A 19,108-nucleotide genomic window follows, 5' to 3' on the forward strand; every position below is an offset into this window, starting at 1 on the left:
TGTCTTGGGAACAGTTACGTAGCTGCTGTTTGTGGGGGTACTTTTTCCCTGAAAACTTGCATGCATACTTTGGGATTGCAAAGTATATACATACAATTCCTTCCTGATATGTGCATAATTCTATAAAGTGGAAGCTAACATTTTTAAGAACATACAAATAGCCATACTGGCTCAGGTCAACGGTCCATCTTGCCCAGTATCTTGCTTCCAATAGTGGCCAATCCAGGTCACAAGTACCTGACAGAAACCCAATTAATAGCAATATTCCATGCTATCAATCCTGGGGCAAGCAGTGGCTTCCACCATGTCCATCTCTATAACAGACTATGGACTTTTCCTCCAGGAACTTGTTCAAATACACTAACTGCTGTTACCACATCCTCTGGCAGTGAGTTACAGAGCATAACTATTCTTTGAGTGAAAAAAAATATTTCCTCCTGTATGTTTTAAAAGTGTTTCTATTTAGTTTCATTGAGTGTGGTCCCCTGGTCTTTGTTCTTTTTGAAAGCGTGAAAAATTGATTCACTTCTACCAGTTCTACACCACTCAGGATTTTATAGACCTCTATCATAGCCCCCCTCAGTCATTCGCAAAGTGCTATTCTGCAAATACATCCATGTCTTACGTAGTGCATATCTTTTAGGTAGGCGTACATATGGGTGAAGTCTGGGTGGGATTGACACTTACGCTAGAAGCAGACCGAATTTCAGTTTTGGTTATGGTGCCGAAACTGGCCCAAAATCATTTTTCTGCCTGGTTTCTGTTTCAGCTGAAAGGTTATTTTAATTGTTGGCCATATTTTCGGCTTCTGCTGAAAATGAACATCCCGTTAATTCTATATATAGGGTGAATTCTATATATGGCACTGAAAAAAGCGTTATTCTATAAGCCACGCTTAAAGGGCCCCTTTTACTAAGCTGTGGCAAAGGGGGGCCTGCGCTGGCATCGGTGTGTGTTTTTCATGAGCGCCAAGGCCCCCTTTTACCGTAGCAGGTAAAAGGGAAGTCTCTCTCTTTCCTGCAGGAAATGGCCGTGCAGCAAGTAAAGCACTTGCCATGCAGCCATTTTGGGGGGTGGGCCCTTATCACCACCCATTGAGGTGGCGGTAAGGGTTTACGTGCTAACCTGGTGGTAACCGGGCAGCGCACAGCACTGCCCAATTACCGCTGGGTACATTCTGGTGCTACAAAAATAATATTTTCACCCATAAACTAAAAATGACCCTGTTCCAAAAGGCATACCCTACAAACCCAACATAAGAACCAGAGAACCTGCTACACAACAACAACAAGAACTTAACGGACTTACCCCAATCTCCCCCTCCTACTGAATGTTTCCCAATATAGCTAACATATATGAACCTTATTCTACCACAATCATACCTTGCACTTGTGCACACTATGTATTTGTTCAGACCGGAACCGGCGAACGCCGCTACGGTAATATGTAAGCCACATTGAGCCTGCAAATAGGTGGGAAAATGTGGGATACAAATGTAACAAATAAATAAATACTATTTTTGTAGCACTAGAATGTACCTGGCGGTAATCGGGCAGTGCTGTGCGCTGCCCAGTTACCTCCGGGCTAGCGCGGGAACCCTTACCGCCACCTCAATGGGTGGTGGTAAGAGCTCCCCCCGAAACGGCCACGCAGTAAAATAAATATATTTTAGTAGCACTGGATGTGACGGCGGTTCTAGGGGTAGGAAGTACTGCCAGGGTGCTGTGGTGGCCTGGCGGTGCTTCCTGTTTAGTGCGCGGTCAGCTTGCTTTGGGCTTACCGCCACTTAGTAAATGGGGCCCAGTTAGGTACAGTTTATAGAATAGCGCTTATGCCCGGGGATTGCGCCTAACTTCAGGTGCAGCTATTTGCACCAACTGAAACATGGTTCAAATGTACACACATAAATTGGGTGCATATCCGCCACTGTATCCTATAACAATGCACTTAAGTTTTGGTGACTTTTATAGAATAAGGGGGATAGTGCTCAAAGCTGAGTCTGCAAATTTGGATGTCTGCCCAATTTGTGTGCGCGATTTAATTGCTTTAACAAGACAGCACCAATAATGGATGCTAGCAATCAATTATTAGCACTGAATGGCAATAATTGGGATTTACGTGCACATTTTTATAGTCGCTGTTCTATAAAGATGTATGCATAAATTTTTCCACGCAGATCTGAAAATCGGGCATGGCCATGGAAAGAACAGGGGTGGGACAGGGGTGTTCCTGGAATTTGCATGCAGTGTTCTAGAATAAGGCCAATCCGCACCTAATTTAGGGCTTTTTTTACAAAGCCGCATTAGCGATTCCTACTACTACTTATCACTTCTATAGCGCTACAAGGCATACGCAGCACTGTACATCATACACGAAAAGACAGTCCCTGCTCAAAAAGCTCACAATCTAAGTAGGACAAACACACAGATAGAACAACTAAGAGGTAAGGGAATTAAAGAGAGGTGGGGATAAAAGGGTACAGGGCAAGTGAGTAGTGGTTAGGAGTCAAAAGCATTGTTAAAGAGGTGGGCTTTTAGCCTGGATTTGAAAACGGCCAAAGGCGGGGCTAGACGTACAGGCTCGGGAAGTCTATTCCAGCCATGAGGTGCAGCGAGATAAAAGGAACGGAGTCTAGAATTAGCAGTAGAGGAGAAGGGGACAGAAAAGAGAGATTTATCCACAGAATGGAGTACCCGAGAGGGGGCGTAGGGAGAGACAAGAGTGGAGAGGTATTGGAGAGCGGCAGAGTGAATGCACTTATAGGTCAGTAAGAGAAGTTTGAATTGAATGCGGAAGTGGATAGGGAGCCAGTGAAGTGACTTGAGGAGAGGGCTAATGTGAGCATAGCAACTCTGGCGGAAAATGAGTCGCGCAGCAGAGTTTTGGACTGATTGAAGAGGAGAGAGATGGCTAAGTGGGAGGCCGGTGAGAAGCAGGTTGCAATAATCTAGACAAGAGGTGATAAGAGTGTGGGTAAGGGTTCTAACAGAGTGTTCAGAGAGGAAGGGACGGATTTTGTTGATGTTATAGAGAAAGAAACGACAGGTTTTGGCAATCTGCTGAATGTGAGCAGAGAAGGAGAGAGAGGAGTCGAAGATGACCCCGAGGTTACGAGCTGATGAGACAGGGAGAATGAGAGTGCCATCCACAGAAATAGGGAAAGGAGGACGAGGAGAGGTGGGTTTAGGGGGAAAGATGAGGAGCTTGGTTTTGGCCCTGTTAAGTTTCAGATTCTCGTGAGTCAAGTGAGAGGAGGCCTGTAGGAATTGAATGGGCTTCCTCTCATTTGCTGTACTGAGAATCGGTAGCACGGCATTGTAAAAGAGGCCCTTAAGCACAAGGATTTACACTATTGGCTTGACAGGGAAATACTTGAAAGTAACTAACCTTGAGCTGCTGCTGAAAAAGGAATGAGCTAAATCCAAGTAAATAAATAAAAATTTGACCCTTCAACCCATACGAGCCACAATCAGAGCTTCCACCTTCTATTTAATTATTCTCCTGTGTTTTCATTCATCCTCAGATGGAATGAAACTTCTGAGTAGTCTTTCCCACATAAATTAATGGGCATGGAGAGACGATGGCATAAAACACAGATGACGAAGAACATTTGCAATACAAATCTATCTTACTGAATTATAAACCCATTAAAAATTGACTTTTTTTATTTTTTTTGCAACTGTTCTACATCATCTGTTGTTTACGCCATTGTGTTTCCTTAAAAATGGAGTGATGAATGAAGGATAGAGAGACTGATGGGTGTGGATCAGGCTGATTTGATTAGGTGACACAAGAATGGGAGAGAACGTGAAACTGAAACAGGTTTTCTTTTAGCAATGTATTCGATTTAAAGGGCAATGCTATAATTAGGTGACAGTGGTTTGGCATCCGTTTGCAAGTATATCTCCACAAAAAGTAGCACATATACAATTTAACGCTGTAACTGTAAGCATAAGTCTATAAGTGTATGCATGAAAATGTAAAGGGTTATATACATGGGTTGGGCATGGGCGGGGCTCTTAGTTATACTGTAAGTTGCATGTACCCATGTTACATTTAGGTGCCTGCGCTTACATCATGACTGGTGTAACTGTGGGCACCTCAATGCCAATGACAAACAAGGCGGTGGAGTAAAAACACATTAAAAGGTATGCAAATAAACTCAGCCTTTATTAAAAAGATCTGACACCGTCACCATGTTTCGGCTGAAAAGCCTGCATCAGGAGTCAATGTAAACTCTGGCTGATGTAAAAGTAAAGCATCAAGGGGGAGATTCTATATATGGCGCCTAAAAGATTGGCGTGAAACTCAGTGCAGACTAAGCGCATTCTACGAGCGGTGCCCAGATTTAGGTGTGGCACAGTGGTTAGGGTGGTGGACTTTGGTCCTGGGGAACTGAGGAACTGAGTTTGATTCCCACTTCAGGCACAGGCAGCTCCTTGTGACTCTGGGCAAGTCACTTAACCCTCCATTGCCCCATGTAAGTCGCATTGAGCCTGCCATGAGTGGGAAAGCGCAGGGTACAAATGTAACAAAAATAAAATAGATACTATTGGAGATTCTACATGGAATGTTGCTACTATTGGAGATTCTACATGGAATGTTGCTATTCCACTAGCAACATTCCATGTAGAAGGCTGCGCAGGCTTCTGTTTCTGTGAGTCTGACGTCCTGCACGTACGTGCAGGACGTCAGACTCACAGAAGCAGAAGCCTGCGCGGCCACATTGGTGATCTACAAGGGCCAACCTCTACATGGAATGTTGCTAGTGGAATAGCAACATTCCATGTAGAATCTCAAATAGTAGCAACAGTGGAGGAGTGGCCTAGTGGTTAGGGTGGTGGACTTTGGTCCTGAGGAACTGAGTTCAATTCCCACTTCAGGCACAGGCAGCTCCTTGTGACTCTGGGCAAGTCACTTAACCCTCCATTGCCCCAGGTACAAATAAGTACCTGTATACAGTATGTAAGCCGCATTGAGCCTGCCATGAGTGGGAAAGCGCGGGGTACAAATGTAACAAAAATAAAAATACACCCAGTTGATATCTCAGCCCCTAAAACTATGTGCCTCCATCTACACCAATGAAAATGTGGCGCAAATCCTGGCACGTAGGTTTAAGCGCACTGGGACATATTCTATAACTACACATGTAAATTTTGGAATGCCCACGAAATGCCCATTTCCCTGCCCATAACCATATCCCTTTTTGCCTGCACACGTTAGAAGTTAGGCACACTGCATTACAGAATGCGCTTAGTGAGTTGTACGCATAAATTCTAATTATTGCCAATTAGTGCTCATTATTGCTTATTAGGAGCTGTTATCAACGTTGATTAGCTTGTTAAGCCAATTAAGTTATGCACATTGTTATAGAATACACTTGGATTGCAGCGCAGATCTCTCGGGGGTCCTTTTAAAAAGGCATGCTAAAGTGCGGGTTTTGGGTGCACGCTGATCCATTTTTTAGCGCACCTGTAGAAAAGGCCTTTTTTTGTCAAAAATGGACGTGCAGCACAATGAAAATTGCTGCGCGTCCATTTTGGGTCTGAGACATTACTACTAGCCATTGACCTAGTGGTAAAGACTCACGCAGTAACTGTGTGGTAATGACCTACGCACGCCAAATGCCACTTGGCGTGCGTACGTTATATGCGCCAGAAAATAAAAAATATTTTCAGACGCGCGTAGCGGTCGCGTGCCAAAAATGAAATTACCGCAAGATCTACACAGTAGTCAGGCAGTAAGTCCATTTTGGCACACATTGGGCACGCGTAGACGCTTACGCAGATTAGTAAAAGGATCCCTAGGTGCACTATATGGAATCCAGGGGCAAATGTATGAAGGCAGCAAAGCCAACAATAAACTCAGCTATGGAAAAATGCCTTCAATAGCACAGATGGTATTAGACAAATATTGTAGCCCATTGTGTGATTCTCCTGCTGTGAGGACCAAAGGCTAAAAAACGAACACCGTGACCATGTTGGGTTCCTACACCTTTTAATGCGTTTTTACTCCATCCTGTGTTTGTCTTTGTTTTTTTCTTGTGGAGTTTTGGACTTCCCCTTTTTTCTGCACCTCAAAGCCAATACCAGGTTATATACTAGTACAGTGGGTTTTGACCCAGTCCCTCAAAAAAACGCTTGGCCAGCCAGGTTTTCAGGATATCCACAATGAATATGAATGCGATAGACTTGCATGCACTGTCTTCTTAGTATGCAAATCTCTCTCATGCATGCTCATTGTGGATATCTTGAAAACCCGACTGGCTAGGGTGGTCCCTGAGGACTGGGTTATAAAATTGGATCTCACTGCTTGGCATTTGGCTTTGTAAGTTGTCTTTTAGGGGCCCTTTTACTAAGCTGTGCTAAAAAGTGGCCAGTGATGCCCCCACTGCGGGGCTTTTCTGAGTGCTGAGGCCACTTATACCGCGGCGGTACAATGGCCCCATTTTCCATTTTCCCTATTAATGGCCACATGCTAATTTCCCCATTAGCACCTGAGCACTTACTGACACCTATTTTCTAGACGGTATGGGGTCACACACTAATCGCGAGCTAATTGGTCAGCATGCAACAATGTAGCTGCACTGATTAATGCAGTTCATGACTACCCTCTGCCCTCAGACAAGACACAGTGCTTGAAAAATATCTACTTTTTAGTGAGTTGGAAGTGCGTGCCGATCCAGAAACTACTGCGAGATGCCTGAGTGCACCCAATGATAGTGCTTTTTACATGTTAGTGCTTACTGCAGCTTAGTAAAAGGGCCTCTTAATTTGCTAATTGCTTTGGGGCCCTGTTTACTAATTCACGCTAGAGGTGCACTAGCATTTTTAGCACGCACTAACCATGTAGATGCCCATAATATTCCTATGTGTGTCTACACGGTTAGCACTTTCTAATTTGTAGCACACATTAAAAATGCTAGCGCGCCTTAGTAAACAGGGCTATTGGGGTCCCTTTTACTAAGTAGCGTAAGCATGTACATGCTTCCAATGGGTGCCAAAATGGAGTTATCAACCGACTACCATGTGGCTCTTGCGGTAATTTCATTTTTGAAGTGCGTCCAATAGGCGCATCTGAAAAATATTTTTTTTATTTTCGGGCACGCGTAACAGATGCGTGCTACTGCCTGGTTACCGCATGAGTCTTTACCGCTAGGTCAATGGCTGGCAGTAAGGTCCCAGACCCAAAGTGGACACGCGGCAATTTTCATTTTGCTGCACATCCATTTTTGGCAAAAAAATTTCAAAGGCCATTTTTTACAGGTGCACTAAAAAAATGGATCAGCGTGCGCCCGAAACACACGCCTCCACTACCGCAAGCCATTTTTCAGCGCGCCTTTGTAAAAGGACTCCTTGGTTTGTTGCTTAATTAGTTGGATGCTTCTAGTACATATTTACAGCATTTGCAGAGGAAATATCTGCTGAAATCTGTGTTTTAACCAACTCATTTGCTTTCTACTTCTTCAGATGTTATAGAAATCCTTTATGATGAGGCATCTCAGGCATCCAGATTCAGCAACGATGCACATGCTGCGTTTGATGAACTTGATGGGGTTATGCCATGTACTGGTTCTTCTTTTTCCCAGTATAGCCAAGATGGTTTATCTCATAAGGACTTCTCCTCTGTTTCAGGTTTTATTATTCCTTTTTGTTTTTGAAATGCATTAAAAAAAACTCTCCTCCTGTAGTAAGATTGTAGATATATCCCAGTTTAGAAGTGCTCCTTGGCCTAGGGAACAGAGTTCTAGCATACTGTAGATATACTTGCCCAATGTAATAATGTGCACCACGAAATCACATTTGTTCCGTGGAGTTGATGGCAGGACAGGCAAGCTGATATTACCAGTTGCTACTTGAGCAGTACTTTATCGCAGGACGTCCTTCCCCTGACGAAGCCCCAAGGCCCTGAAATCCATGAACAATCTAACCAGCTTACGCAAAGCTCTGAAAACACACCTCTTTAACAAAGCTTACAAAAGTCACCCTCAATGATACAAATCATCCCCCAAACCACCCAAGCACACCTAAAACACTTCTCACACAACATACCCAACATCCGCCTATCTAAATCCTCTTTTACCTCAGCTTATGATCAACTGTATTTAAACCATGTACTGACTTTATCATAACTCTACTCTGTAAGCCACGTTGAGCCTGCAAAAAGGTGGGATAATGTGGGGTACAAATGCAATAAATAAATAAATTTGGTGAAATGGGTCCTTTGGGGAGGCCCTAGTTTGAAGCTGCGATAAGATAAGTAGTTTTGCTCTTAATGTCCTGGATTGTGGATTTACGATTTTTTGCATTGAAAAACAATTATAAATTGTACACTATTTGAACACCGAGGGAGGAGGTTGGTGAGGGACCTATGATTGAATTACGGTGACTGTGTATAAGCAATCTTATTGATTAGGGCTGTTTGTCGCCAGTCTGAGGTCCTTCCCCCCTTCCATTATTTGTTCACTATCCTGTAAATTGCTTAATTATACCCGCTGTTTTTTGCTGTATTTCCAAAAGTTGAGCGGAGTTTTTCCCCACTTGTTTGTGTCACCATGAAATTAGCACATACCAATGCATATTAGGTATCACAGGTCTAGAAGCGGGGGGAGCTAAAGCGGTGCGAGAGCGGACTTCCACCGCCACCGCCGGGGCACATTTTCAATGCGCCGCTCCCCTGGCGCCCCACCTAGCTACGCCACTGCGCAGGTCCCACTTTACACTGCTTTTTTCTTGTTTGAAGTACTACTACTACTATTTAGCATTTCTATAGCGCTACAAGGCATACGCAGCGCTGTACAAACATAGAAGAAAGACAGTCCCTGCTCAAAGAGCTTACAATCTAATAGACAAAACATAGTAGATGATGGCAGAAAAAGACCTGCATGGTCCATCTAGTCTGCCCAACAAGATAAACTCATATGTGCTACTTCTTGTGTATACCTTGATTTGTATCTGCCATTTTCAGCACACAGACCGTAAAAGTCTTGCCCAGAACTAGCCCCATTTTCAGGACACAGACCGTAGAAGTCTTGCCCAGAACTAGCCCCACCACCCAAACACCAGCCCCGCCTCCCAATCTCGGCTAAGCTTCTGAGGATCCATTCCTTCTGCACAGGATTCCTTTATGTTTATCCCACGCATGCTTGAATTCCGCTACCGTTTTCATCTCCACCACCTCCCGCGGGAGGGCATTCCAAGCAGTATAGCAAATAGAGGGTTCCTTTTACAAAGCTGCACTAGTGTGGGCATGTCTTTTGGGCACAGGCCGGGCCACTTTTTGCCATGGCTGGGAAAAAGGCAATTTGTTAACGGGCCGGGGAAATGGGCGTGCGCAAAAAATTAAAACTAGCTACGCCTATTTACAGCCGGAGCCCTTACCATCAGCCATTGACTTAGCAGTAAGGGCTCACATGTTACCCGCGTTGTAACCATACAGCTTGCGCCAATGTGGGTGCGCTACCGATTGCCACCAAGAATGTCCCCCCATGGTAGAAAACAGAAAAATGTTCTCTACCGTGGGATTCGGCACACGCCAAACTTCGAATTACTGCCGGGTGGACGTGCTACTCTCGCGGTGGTGCCGATTTGGCGTGCGCTACCCAAGCATTAGCCCTCCCAAGCCTTTGTAAAAGGGTCCCAGAATAAACTGTAACTGTACATGTTATTATACCAGGCTGATAATGATGTGTAAGACTTAAGATCACCAATGTGTCTTATGATGCCTCTTACTCCATTGGGGTCTTCAAAGTCCAAATAGGGCAGTAATTCCAGACCTCCTGGCCTGCCACATATGCCAAAATGATGGCCAGCCCTGGGGCCAGCACCCTTTCGTTGTATGGATTTATCACAAAGCATCTGTACTACAAAATGGCAGCTGCTCCAAGGCGACTTGCATTATTTCCAAACATTACCCAGCAGTCCAAAGGTAACTGGGGATTGTTCCCACCCTATGTGAAGAACCCACTCCTATCTGAGAGGACCAGGGAGAAGGTCCAGAAAGTGGTCTTGAATTTTTCCATTTTTTTTTTTGTGGCTGGAGGAAAGAACAGTGGGGACCCAGGCTGCAGGTTTTTGGCTGCTTGCTAACATTTCATTTTATTTTCCAAATAAATTAGAAACTCGCATTAAAATTTCCTGTTTAATTTCTAAAGCACATCCCAAGTAATTGATTCATATGGATTTATGGGCAATATTTCAGGAAAAGCCCATTCTGGTAAATAATTTGATTCATTAGTTTGGTTTATATTTCATGTTTCTCTTTTGGCTTAAGGCATAGTACATCCAGTAGGCTTTTTTTAAAGTGCATTTTGTGTATTAACAGATATCCCTAGGTACACATAAGCCTTTTCTATCCATTGCTCAACACACCTACTAGGCTACAGAGTTTTAAACAATGAACTTGTTCCTGCAGACATGGAAGTAAATCTCCTTGTAGAGGATTAATGAATATTTCTGTGTATGTATTTCTTTCTGTATTTATTTAGTGGGATTTAGTAAGCTACTATGGAACCTTTTTACTAAAGTGCTTTAAGATTTTCAGTTAATACAGCTTAACACAGGTTTTTTTTTCTGCATGTTAATTGCACATCTAATGTGGCACATTTTAACATATTAAATTATTTTAATTTTGCAGGTCATGTGCTAATGTCATCAGTATGTGATACCTACCTAAGAGTTAATGCAAGAGCATTTACCACCTTCTATTTAGGGGGTGCTAAATGCTCCCACGTTAACCCAGTGTTAGATAGTGTATGTCAAATACAATGTGCTAGCTGGAAAATGCGTCTATGTCCATTCTCTGCCCATACCATGTCCTCTCCCAAAAATAGTTTTGAAAATTCACTAATGCGTGGAAACAGAACACGGTAGCCTGTTTTCATCTGCTAACCTTTCGTTAAGGACTCATTTCTATAAATGGCACCCAAATTTGGGTGGTGAAAAAAATGTGCACTAAGTGCTGGGCACCGTTTTTAGAATAGCACTTACCCCCAGATTCTATATAGCAGTGGCGTAGCTATGTGGGGTCAGGGGGGCCTGGACCCCCGTAGATTTGGCCCTGGAACCCCTGCCGCCAACCCTCTCGACCCCCCCTCCCGCCGCCAACCCTCCCCCGCCATTGCCATGGGCTACCTTTGCTGGCGGGGGACCCCAATTCCCGCCAGCCGAGGAGGTCCTCTTCTTCCTCCAAAGGCTTTGTTCTGTTTCTGACATCCTGCACATTGTACGTGCAGGACGTCAGACTCACAGAAACAGAACGAAGCCTTGCAGATCAGGCAGGCTTCGTTCTGTTTCTGCGAGTCTGATGTCCAGCACAAACAACGTGCAGGATGTCAGAAACAGAACGAAGCCTTCGCGGGAAGAAGAGGACCTTGGCTGGTGGGGATTGGAGTCCCCTGCCAGCAAAGGTAGGCAATGGTGGGGGAGGGTTGGCGGCGGGAGGGGGGCGAGAGGGTTGTCGGCAGGGGTCATCAATGTTGGTGGCGGCGGCGATGGCGGGTGGGGGGGTCAGCAATGGCAGGGGGGGGGGGTCGGTGGCACCGGGGTGGGGGTGGGGTTAAAATGTGCCCACTCACCTCGGGCTCTGGATCCCCCTCCCGCCGAAGTCTGGCTATGCCCCTGCTATATAGCGTGCCTAGAAATCTGTGCTGAAATCGAAGCGAATTCTAAAAAAAATGTGCATAACTTAACAAGCTTAATAAGCTAATGAGCGCTGATAGCAGCACTTAACAAGCAATAATAAACACTAATTGGCACTAATTAGAATTTACACGCATAACTCACTAAGCGTATTCTGTAATGAAGTGTGCCAAAGTTCTAATACATGCAGGCAAAAAGGGGCATGGTTATAGACAGGGAAATGGGCATTCTGTGGGCGTTCTGAAATTTACGTGCAGTTATAGAATATGGCTCAGTGCGCATAAATTTACATGCCGGGATTTACGCCATGTTTTTGTTGGTGGAAATGGATGAACTTAGTTTTAGGCGTTGAGATATCAACTAAGCGTATTCTATAATCAGCACCTCAATTTAGAGCATACGCTTAATCGGCACTGATTTCAGCACCGATTTTAAAGGCGCCATATGTAGAATCACCCCCTCAGTGCCCTGATCTGCACCCAATTTTGGGTGTGAGGATTCACACCAACTGAACCCTGGTGTAAATCCCCGCACCTACATTAGGTGTGGAGTCCTCAAATTCTATAACACTGCACACAAATCCTAGAATTGCCTCTGACCCACCTACGCCCCCTTTTCAGCTCTGCGTGAAAACATTTTATGTACGCATCTTTATAGAATAGCGACTATAAAGATGCATGTATAAATTCCAATTATTGCCAGTTAACACCGATAACTGATTGTTAACACCCAGATATTGAGCATTATACATGGAATTGAGGAGTAAAAGTTTAACATCTTGTAGTAAAAGAGCCCCTTTACAAAAAGATTTACCCAAGGTGGTGAAGAGCAGGTACAGTTTAACAAAAAACGTACTATTTTGATAACAGCGTAACGATAGTAAAATGACCAAATATAAGCGTAAATACAATCAATGGGGTAAACTTGGAGATGGCAAATGGAAACCTAGTTATGGGACTAACGTGAAACAGTGTCAGAAATATAAACATTTAACAGCACTGTAAAACAATCATGTAGCAAAAATATGATAAGTCTCATACAATACAAATGGTACCATAATAAAAAAAAACACGGAAGAACATTCAAATAACATAGATATGACATGCACAATGTCAGCATCATACCAAAGAAACAACCAATGGGAAAGCACCAGAACATGAAAATAACATAGATTTGATGCTAATGCTGGTTGAACAATACAATGAAATATCTCAATATGTAGCCGAGGGGGCAAGTGCAGTTGAGATACAGAAGGGCATAATCAAACGGTGACACCCATCTCTAAGGGCGCCCATCTCTAAGGACATCCCGGTGAAGGGGTGGGGAAACTCGTATTATCGAAACAAGATGGACGTCCGTCTTTTGTTTCAATAATATGGTTGGGGGATGCCAAAATCTCAACATTTAGGTCGACCTTAGAGATGGTCAACCTAAATTTTTAGATGGTCGACCTTAGAGATAGTTGTCCTTGGTTTTCGGCCATAATGGAAACCGAGGACGCCCATCACAATAACGACCAAATCCAAGGCATTTGGTCATGGCAGGAGCCAGCATTCGTAGTGCACTGGTCCGCCTCACATGCCAGGACACCAACTGGGCACCATAGGGGGTACTGCAGTGGACTTCAGAAATTGCTCCCAGGTGCATAGCTCCCTTATCTTGGGGGCAAGTGCAGTTGAGACACAGAGGGGCATAATCGAATGGGGACACCCATCTTTAAGGACGTCCTGGTGAAGGGGCGGGGAAACTCATATTATCGAAACAAGATGGGTGTCCATCTTTCATTTCAATAATATGGTTGGGGATGCCCAAATCTCAACATTTAGTTCGACCTTAGAGATGGTCAACCTAAATGTTGAGATGGTCGACCTTAGAGATGGTCGTCCCCGGTTTTCGGCCATAATGGAAACCGAGGAAGCCCATCTCAAAAATGACCAAATCCAAGGCATTTGGTTGTGGGAGGAGCCACCATTCGTAGTGCACTGGTCCGCCTCACAAGTCAGGACACCAACCGGGAACCATAGGGGGCATTGCAGTGGACTTCACAAATTGCTCCCAGGTGCATAGCTCCCTTACCTTGGGTGCTGAGCCCCCCCAAAACCCACTCCCCACAACTGTATACCACTACCATAGCCCTAAGGGGTGAAGGGGGCACCTACATATGGGTACAGTGGGTTTCGGGTGGGTTTTGAAGGGCTCACATTTAGCACCACAAGTGTAACAAGTAGAGGGGAATGGACCTGGGTCCTCCTGCCTGAAGTGCACTGCACCCACTAAAACTGCTCCAGGGACCTGCATACTGCTGTCAGGGAGCTGGGTATGACATTTGAGGCTGGCATAGAGGCTGGCAAAAAAAAATGTTTACTTTTTTTTAGGGTGGGAGAGGGTTGGTGACCACTGGGGGAGTAAAGGGAGGTCATCCCCGATTCCATCCGGTGGTCATCTGGTCAGTTTGGGCACCTTTTTGAGGCTTGGTCATGAAAACAATGGCCCAAGTAAAGTTGACCAAATGCTCGTCATGGATGCCCTTCTTTTTTCCATTATCGGCCAAGGACACCCATCTCTTAAGCACACCCCAGTCCCGCCTTCGCTATGCCTTCGACACGCCCCCGTGAACTTTGGTCATCCCCGCAAAGGACTACAGTTGAGGGCACCCAAAATCAGCTTTCGATTATGCCAATTTGGATGACCCTGAGAGAAGGACGCCCATCTCCCGATTCGTGTAAAAAGATGGGCGCCCTTCTCTTTCCAAAATGCCCCTGACAGTGACTTTAAAAGATAGTTCAGATGAAAAATAAAGTTTCCAAGCTAGTCAACTTTATTTCATCACATAGAATATATACTTAGTAGTTCACAGACTAACATGAAGCATACAGCTTCCAGTTGGTATGAATGTATATTCTAAACATGGCTGGATTAACCATTAGGAAAACCAGGTTGTCACCTAGGGCAGTAAAGAGCAGCTAAAGTCAAGGCAAACTCAAAGAATCATGAACATATACTTTCACCTGCAAAGTTATAATTGTGAACTATGAGGGCTTTTATAAATTACACCAGGGTTTACACACATAAGAGTATTTGCGGTTGACTAGAATCCATGTACAGTGCAAGTCCAAAAATCTGAATGCCAGAAATCCCGACCACCTGAGAATCCGGACCTTTTAAAATTGTGATATCCGGATCACCCGAGAATCCAGACTACAGGTGCTGCACACCTTCTCCATGGTCTGGCATCTCTCCCTCCACCTCCGGCCTTGCCCGCAGCTCTCTCTCACTCCCACTCCCTTTCAGTAATAAGCAAGTCTTCCATGCTGGAGTGCCAGTGGTAGCCTTACTCACAGGCTGCCTCTGGCCTTCACCGGGCTTTTCCTCTGATCCATTCTGCCCTACCAAAAACAGGAAGTTGCATCAAAAGGGGTGGGTCAGGTTAGAGGGGAAAGGCCCAGTGCAGGCCAGAGGCAGCCTGTGAAGATTTCTGCACTGGTGCTGCAGCACAGAAAACTTGCTTACGTCTGAAAAAGTACACCGGGGGGGGGGGGGGGGGGGGGGGAATGAGAGAGAGCGAGAGAGCCATGAGCAGGGCTGGGAGGGGAGGGAGAGATGCCAGACCATGCAGGGGAAAGGGGAACGGTGTAGCCACAAGAGATTTGGGGACCTGGGCCCCAGCCTTTGGGCTCAGGTGACTCCCAAGCCCCCTTCTTTGGGCTCTGGCATTTGCTTAAGCTGTAGAGACAGAGATGGGGGAAAGAGACACTGGATGAGGAAGACAGAGAGAGAGAAAGAGAGAGAGAGAGAGGCTGGATGGGGGAATAGAGACACAAAGAGATAGAGACAGAAATGGGGTAATGCTGGATGGGCGTAAGAAACAGAGATAGGGCAATGCTGGATGGGGGGAAGAGAGACAGAAATGGGGTGATGCTGGATGGGGGGAGAGAGAGAGGGAGAGAGAGAGAGAGAGAGAGAGAGAGAGAGAGACCGACTGGATTAAGCAATACTGCCCGTTCATCTCTTCTTTATTCTTCCTGAAATTTGAATTTTAAAAGTATTGCCTGAAGATCCAGAAAATCTGAAAATCTGGACTGACCCAATCCCTGAGCAGTCCACATTTGTGGACTTTGTACTGTACTTTTATGTGACCCCCATGTAATCATGTTCAGGGGTGGAATTTGAGTAGAGCATAGGCAACTTGGATTTACACCTGTAGTTTATAACATGAATCACACTTTATACATTTACACCTGCTCCTGAGCATGCCCAGGTACACCTGTGGTTTATAACATAGTCACATATGTACACTTTAGACATGAACATTTACGCCTGCTCCTGAGCAGGTGCAAAAGTCTGCCACTTAAGTCTAGCCTGATTTCTGATGCTTTGCCTGAGTATTTTATGAAAATGCAAAGGGACATATATGTCATTGTAAACTACCACCTCTCCCCCTCCCCACCGATATTCAAAAGTACTTAACTGGCCAGGATCAGCACCTGGCCAGTTAAATGCCCCATAACTGGCTATCTGCAAATTTTCAATGGGACATGGCTGGTCATGACATCCTGAAAATTAGCAGATAGTAAATTATGGGCCCTGTTTACTAAGCCACACTGTAGGCGTGCCTAACTTTTTAGCACGCAAGACACCCATTATATTCTTAAGGGGGGGCCCTATCGTTATTGCGTGCTCATTTTTAGTGCGTGCTAAAAAGTTAGCATGCCTACAACTCGGCTTAGTGATATTACTTGCTATCCACAGATTTTCAGTGCATCAATTTGATGGCCATATTTGACCGTGTGAATACCAGGCCTATCTTTGTCAGGTTCAAACTTAACCGACCAGCACTGAATATTGGCTTGGCCAGTTAAGTTTGAACCAGCCAAAAATAAACTGGATTGCCCTTCACATGTATCTTTGTAAAGGCTTGGCACTTGCTGAACTTATGATTAAATATCGGCCTAGTTTCCCACATGTGAACCTAAATGTCTGTTTTGCTACCTACACGACCTATACAAAGCGGTAAATTTATCTGGTTATATTTTTCTTTAATAGCGCCCTTTTAATGACACCAGCCCTCCCATAATTGAAGCAATAACATTTTTAGGACGTTTGGGGTCCTTTGGGATTGATTCAATAACTTATTTTTAGGTTAACAGTTCAGACAGAGTGTTTTTTGATGATAATTTGTTTGCTAATGTTTTAATTTTATGGTCGTTGATTGATGTCATGGTCATATTTACTTAGGGTATTGTTTGTTTTATAATTTATTTGCAACTAAGATATTTTATGATTATGTATGCTTTTTTTATACTCTTCCTTGGAAAAGGCAGAATAAAAGTAACAAACTACCTGAAAATAATCTTATTTTTATTCTAACAGAGATCTCCATGCGGGCAGTGTCTTTAAAACTGGGCTGTGATTATGAAAGCGAATCACTGACTGACGTAAGGCTCTCACTTTTGGATCATCAGAACTGGACAATAGCTAATCAGAACCCTGGAACTAGTCAAGAAACAGAATGGGACAGCACCCAGACAGACAAGATGGAAAGCAGAGAAGAGACTGAAGCGGAATTTTCAAATGCAGACATCTATGGTAAGAATATATTAAAAGCATGTGTTAGTTTTCCTGTTTAGTTTGTGGAATGAGGAGGCAAAGAGTAGGAAAGTCAGATCTAGCAAAGGTGTGTGTGCAATCTTTCTATTCCCATTGCCTCCAACTTGGATTGACACGGGTTAGCTGGAGATGGGAACACTTTCTCTTGAGTGCTGTGAGAGTGTTTGAGGACCATTTTGTGAATGGAGCCCAATGGGCAGGACTGTGTGCATATCGCTCCTGCCAGTAGGACCTCACAAGACCAAGAGGAATAAAAAAAGGTGGGCGGTGGGGGGGACTATAGGGGTGGGAGGAGGTGGATGAGGGCTTGCTCTGGGGCTTTCTGGCTTAGCTCCGCAGATAAAGTTAGAACAGCCTTTACATTGTCCTGACCTAATGCACTTAATTAGGGGCCCTTTAACTAAAGGGTCTCTGAAAATGGCCTGTGCTGGTGTAGGCCCGTGTTTTGGACGTGCGCAGGTCCATTTATTAACGCGCCTGGAAAAAAGACCTTTTTTGTGGCCGAAAATGGACGTGCAGCAAAATTAAAACCAGCACGCGTCCATTTTTGGCCTGAGACCTCACCGCCACCCATTGAGTTAGCGAGAAGTTCTCATGCGCTAACTGGGCAGTAATCATCAGTGTGCGTAAACTGCTGATTACCGCCGGGTAAGTGCCACGCAGTAGAAAATATTTTCTACCACGTGTTTTAGACGCGTGTCAAAAATGGAATTACCGCTTGGGGCACGCGGTGGTTCCGATTTGACATGCATCGGACATGCGTAGGTGCCGCCTTAGTAAAAGGGGCCCCTTAACCGGTTAGCGGTGTGAATAGTGCTGCTAACCAGTTAAGTGCAGATTCCACCCAAGATCCGCTGAAGCTCCACCTACAACTACCCTGGCACTAACTGGACAGTACCGGGGTAGTTAGGGGCTGATATTCTACATGGAATGTTGCTAGTGGAATAGCAACATTCCATGTAGAATCTCCAATAGTAGCAACATTCCATGTAGAATCTCCAATAGTATCTATTTTATTTTTGTTACATTTGTACCCTGCACTTTCCCACTCATGGCAGGCTCAATGCGGCTTACATGGGGCAATGGAGGGTTAAGTGACTTGCCCAGAGTCACAAGGAGCCGCCTGTGCCCGAAGTGGGAATCAAACTCAGTTCCTCAGTTCCCCAGGACCAAAGTCCACCACCCTAACCACTAGGCCACTGGTGTCTTTTCTGCATTAACAACTCCTAAATGACATGAACGTACATTTTTGATTCCACTGGAAAAGCCTCTAGCAATAGTACCAGTGGTGCGACAACATCGATTAACCCTAATATTTTGCACCCTCAATGAGCCCCTAATTAGCTGGAAAATAAACTTATAAATTTTTAATTTATAAACACCAAAGAATGGAAGCAGTAATAATAATGATAATAGTAATCAGGACTGGGATTGTTAAGGATTTTCAAACAAAACCAAACCTTTATGTATTCATAAAAATAACTCTGCTAGCTTTTCAAGATAAAAGCAGCATAAAAAGTCTAAGACAAAAAACTAATAATTCCATATTTTTGATGGGTGATTAAGCCATTCATAAAATGAATGTTAGTATAATTGAAAATGCAGTAATTTGAGCTACAATGAAACTCCTGTTGTTTCTTTATAATTTGGGGCATGCACGGTCTCTTTAATAGTTTTGAATTCTAATGGCGATGAACTATATTCTCATGCTTTCGAAAGCATCATGAAACTAGGACCTGTCTTTTTAAAAAATAATTACAGCCAACAATGGCCAGTTATTTTGTCCTGATAAGTAGTTTGCTGAAGCCAAATTAAGAGAAAGTAACTAACAACGTATTAGTATTTTTCAAACATCTTTAAAG

General features: G+C 44.3%; 1 protein-coding gene across 1 annotated transcript in view; it reads left to right on the plus strand.

Annotated features, from left to right (window-relative positions):
- Positions 1-19,108, plus strand: part of LOC115477560 — a 239,357-nt gene that overhangs the window by 141,617 nt on the left and 78,632 nt on the right. The window contains exons 6-7 of the mRNA XM_030214514.1: positions 7,470-7,634; positions 17,010-17,225. Of these exons, the coding sequence (XP_030070374.1) occupies positions 7,470-7,634; positions 17,010-17,225 (381 nt within the window). The remainder of the gene's footprint in view (positions 1-7,469; positions 7,635-17,009; positions 17,226-19,108) is intronic.

This window comes from Microcaecilia unicolor, chromosome 9 (assembly GCF_901765095.1).
Source record: "Microcaecilia unicolor chromosome 9, aMicUni1.1, whole genome shotgun sequence".
Classification (NCBI taxonomy): domain Eukaryota; kingdom Metazoa; phylum Chordata; class Amphibia; order Gymnophiona; family Siphonopidae; genus Microcaecilia; species Microcaecilia unicolor.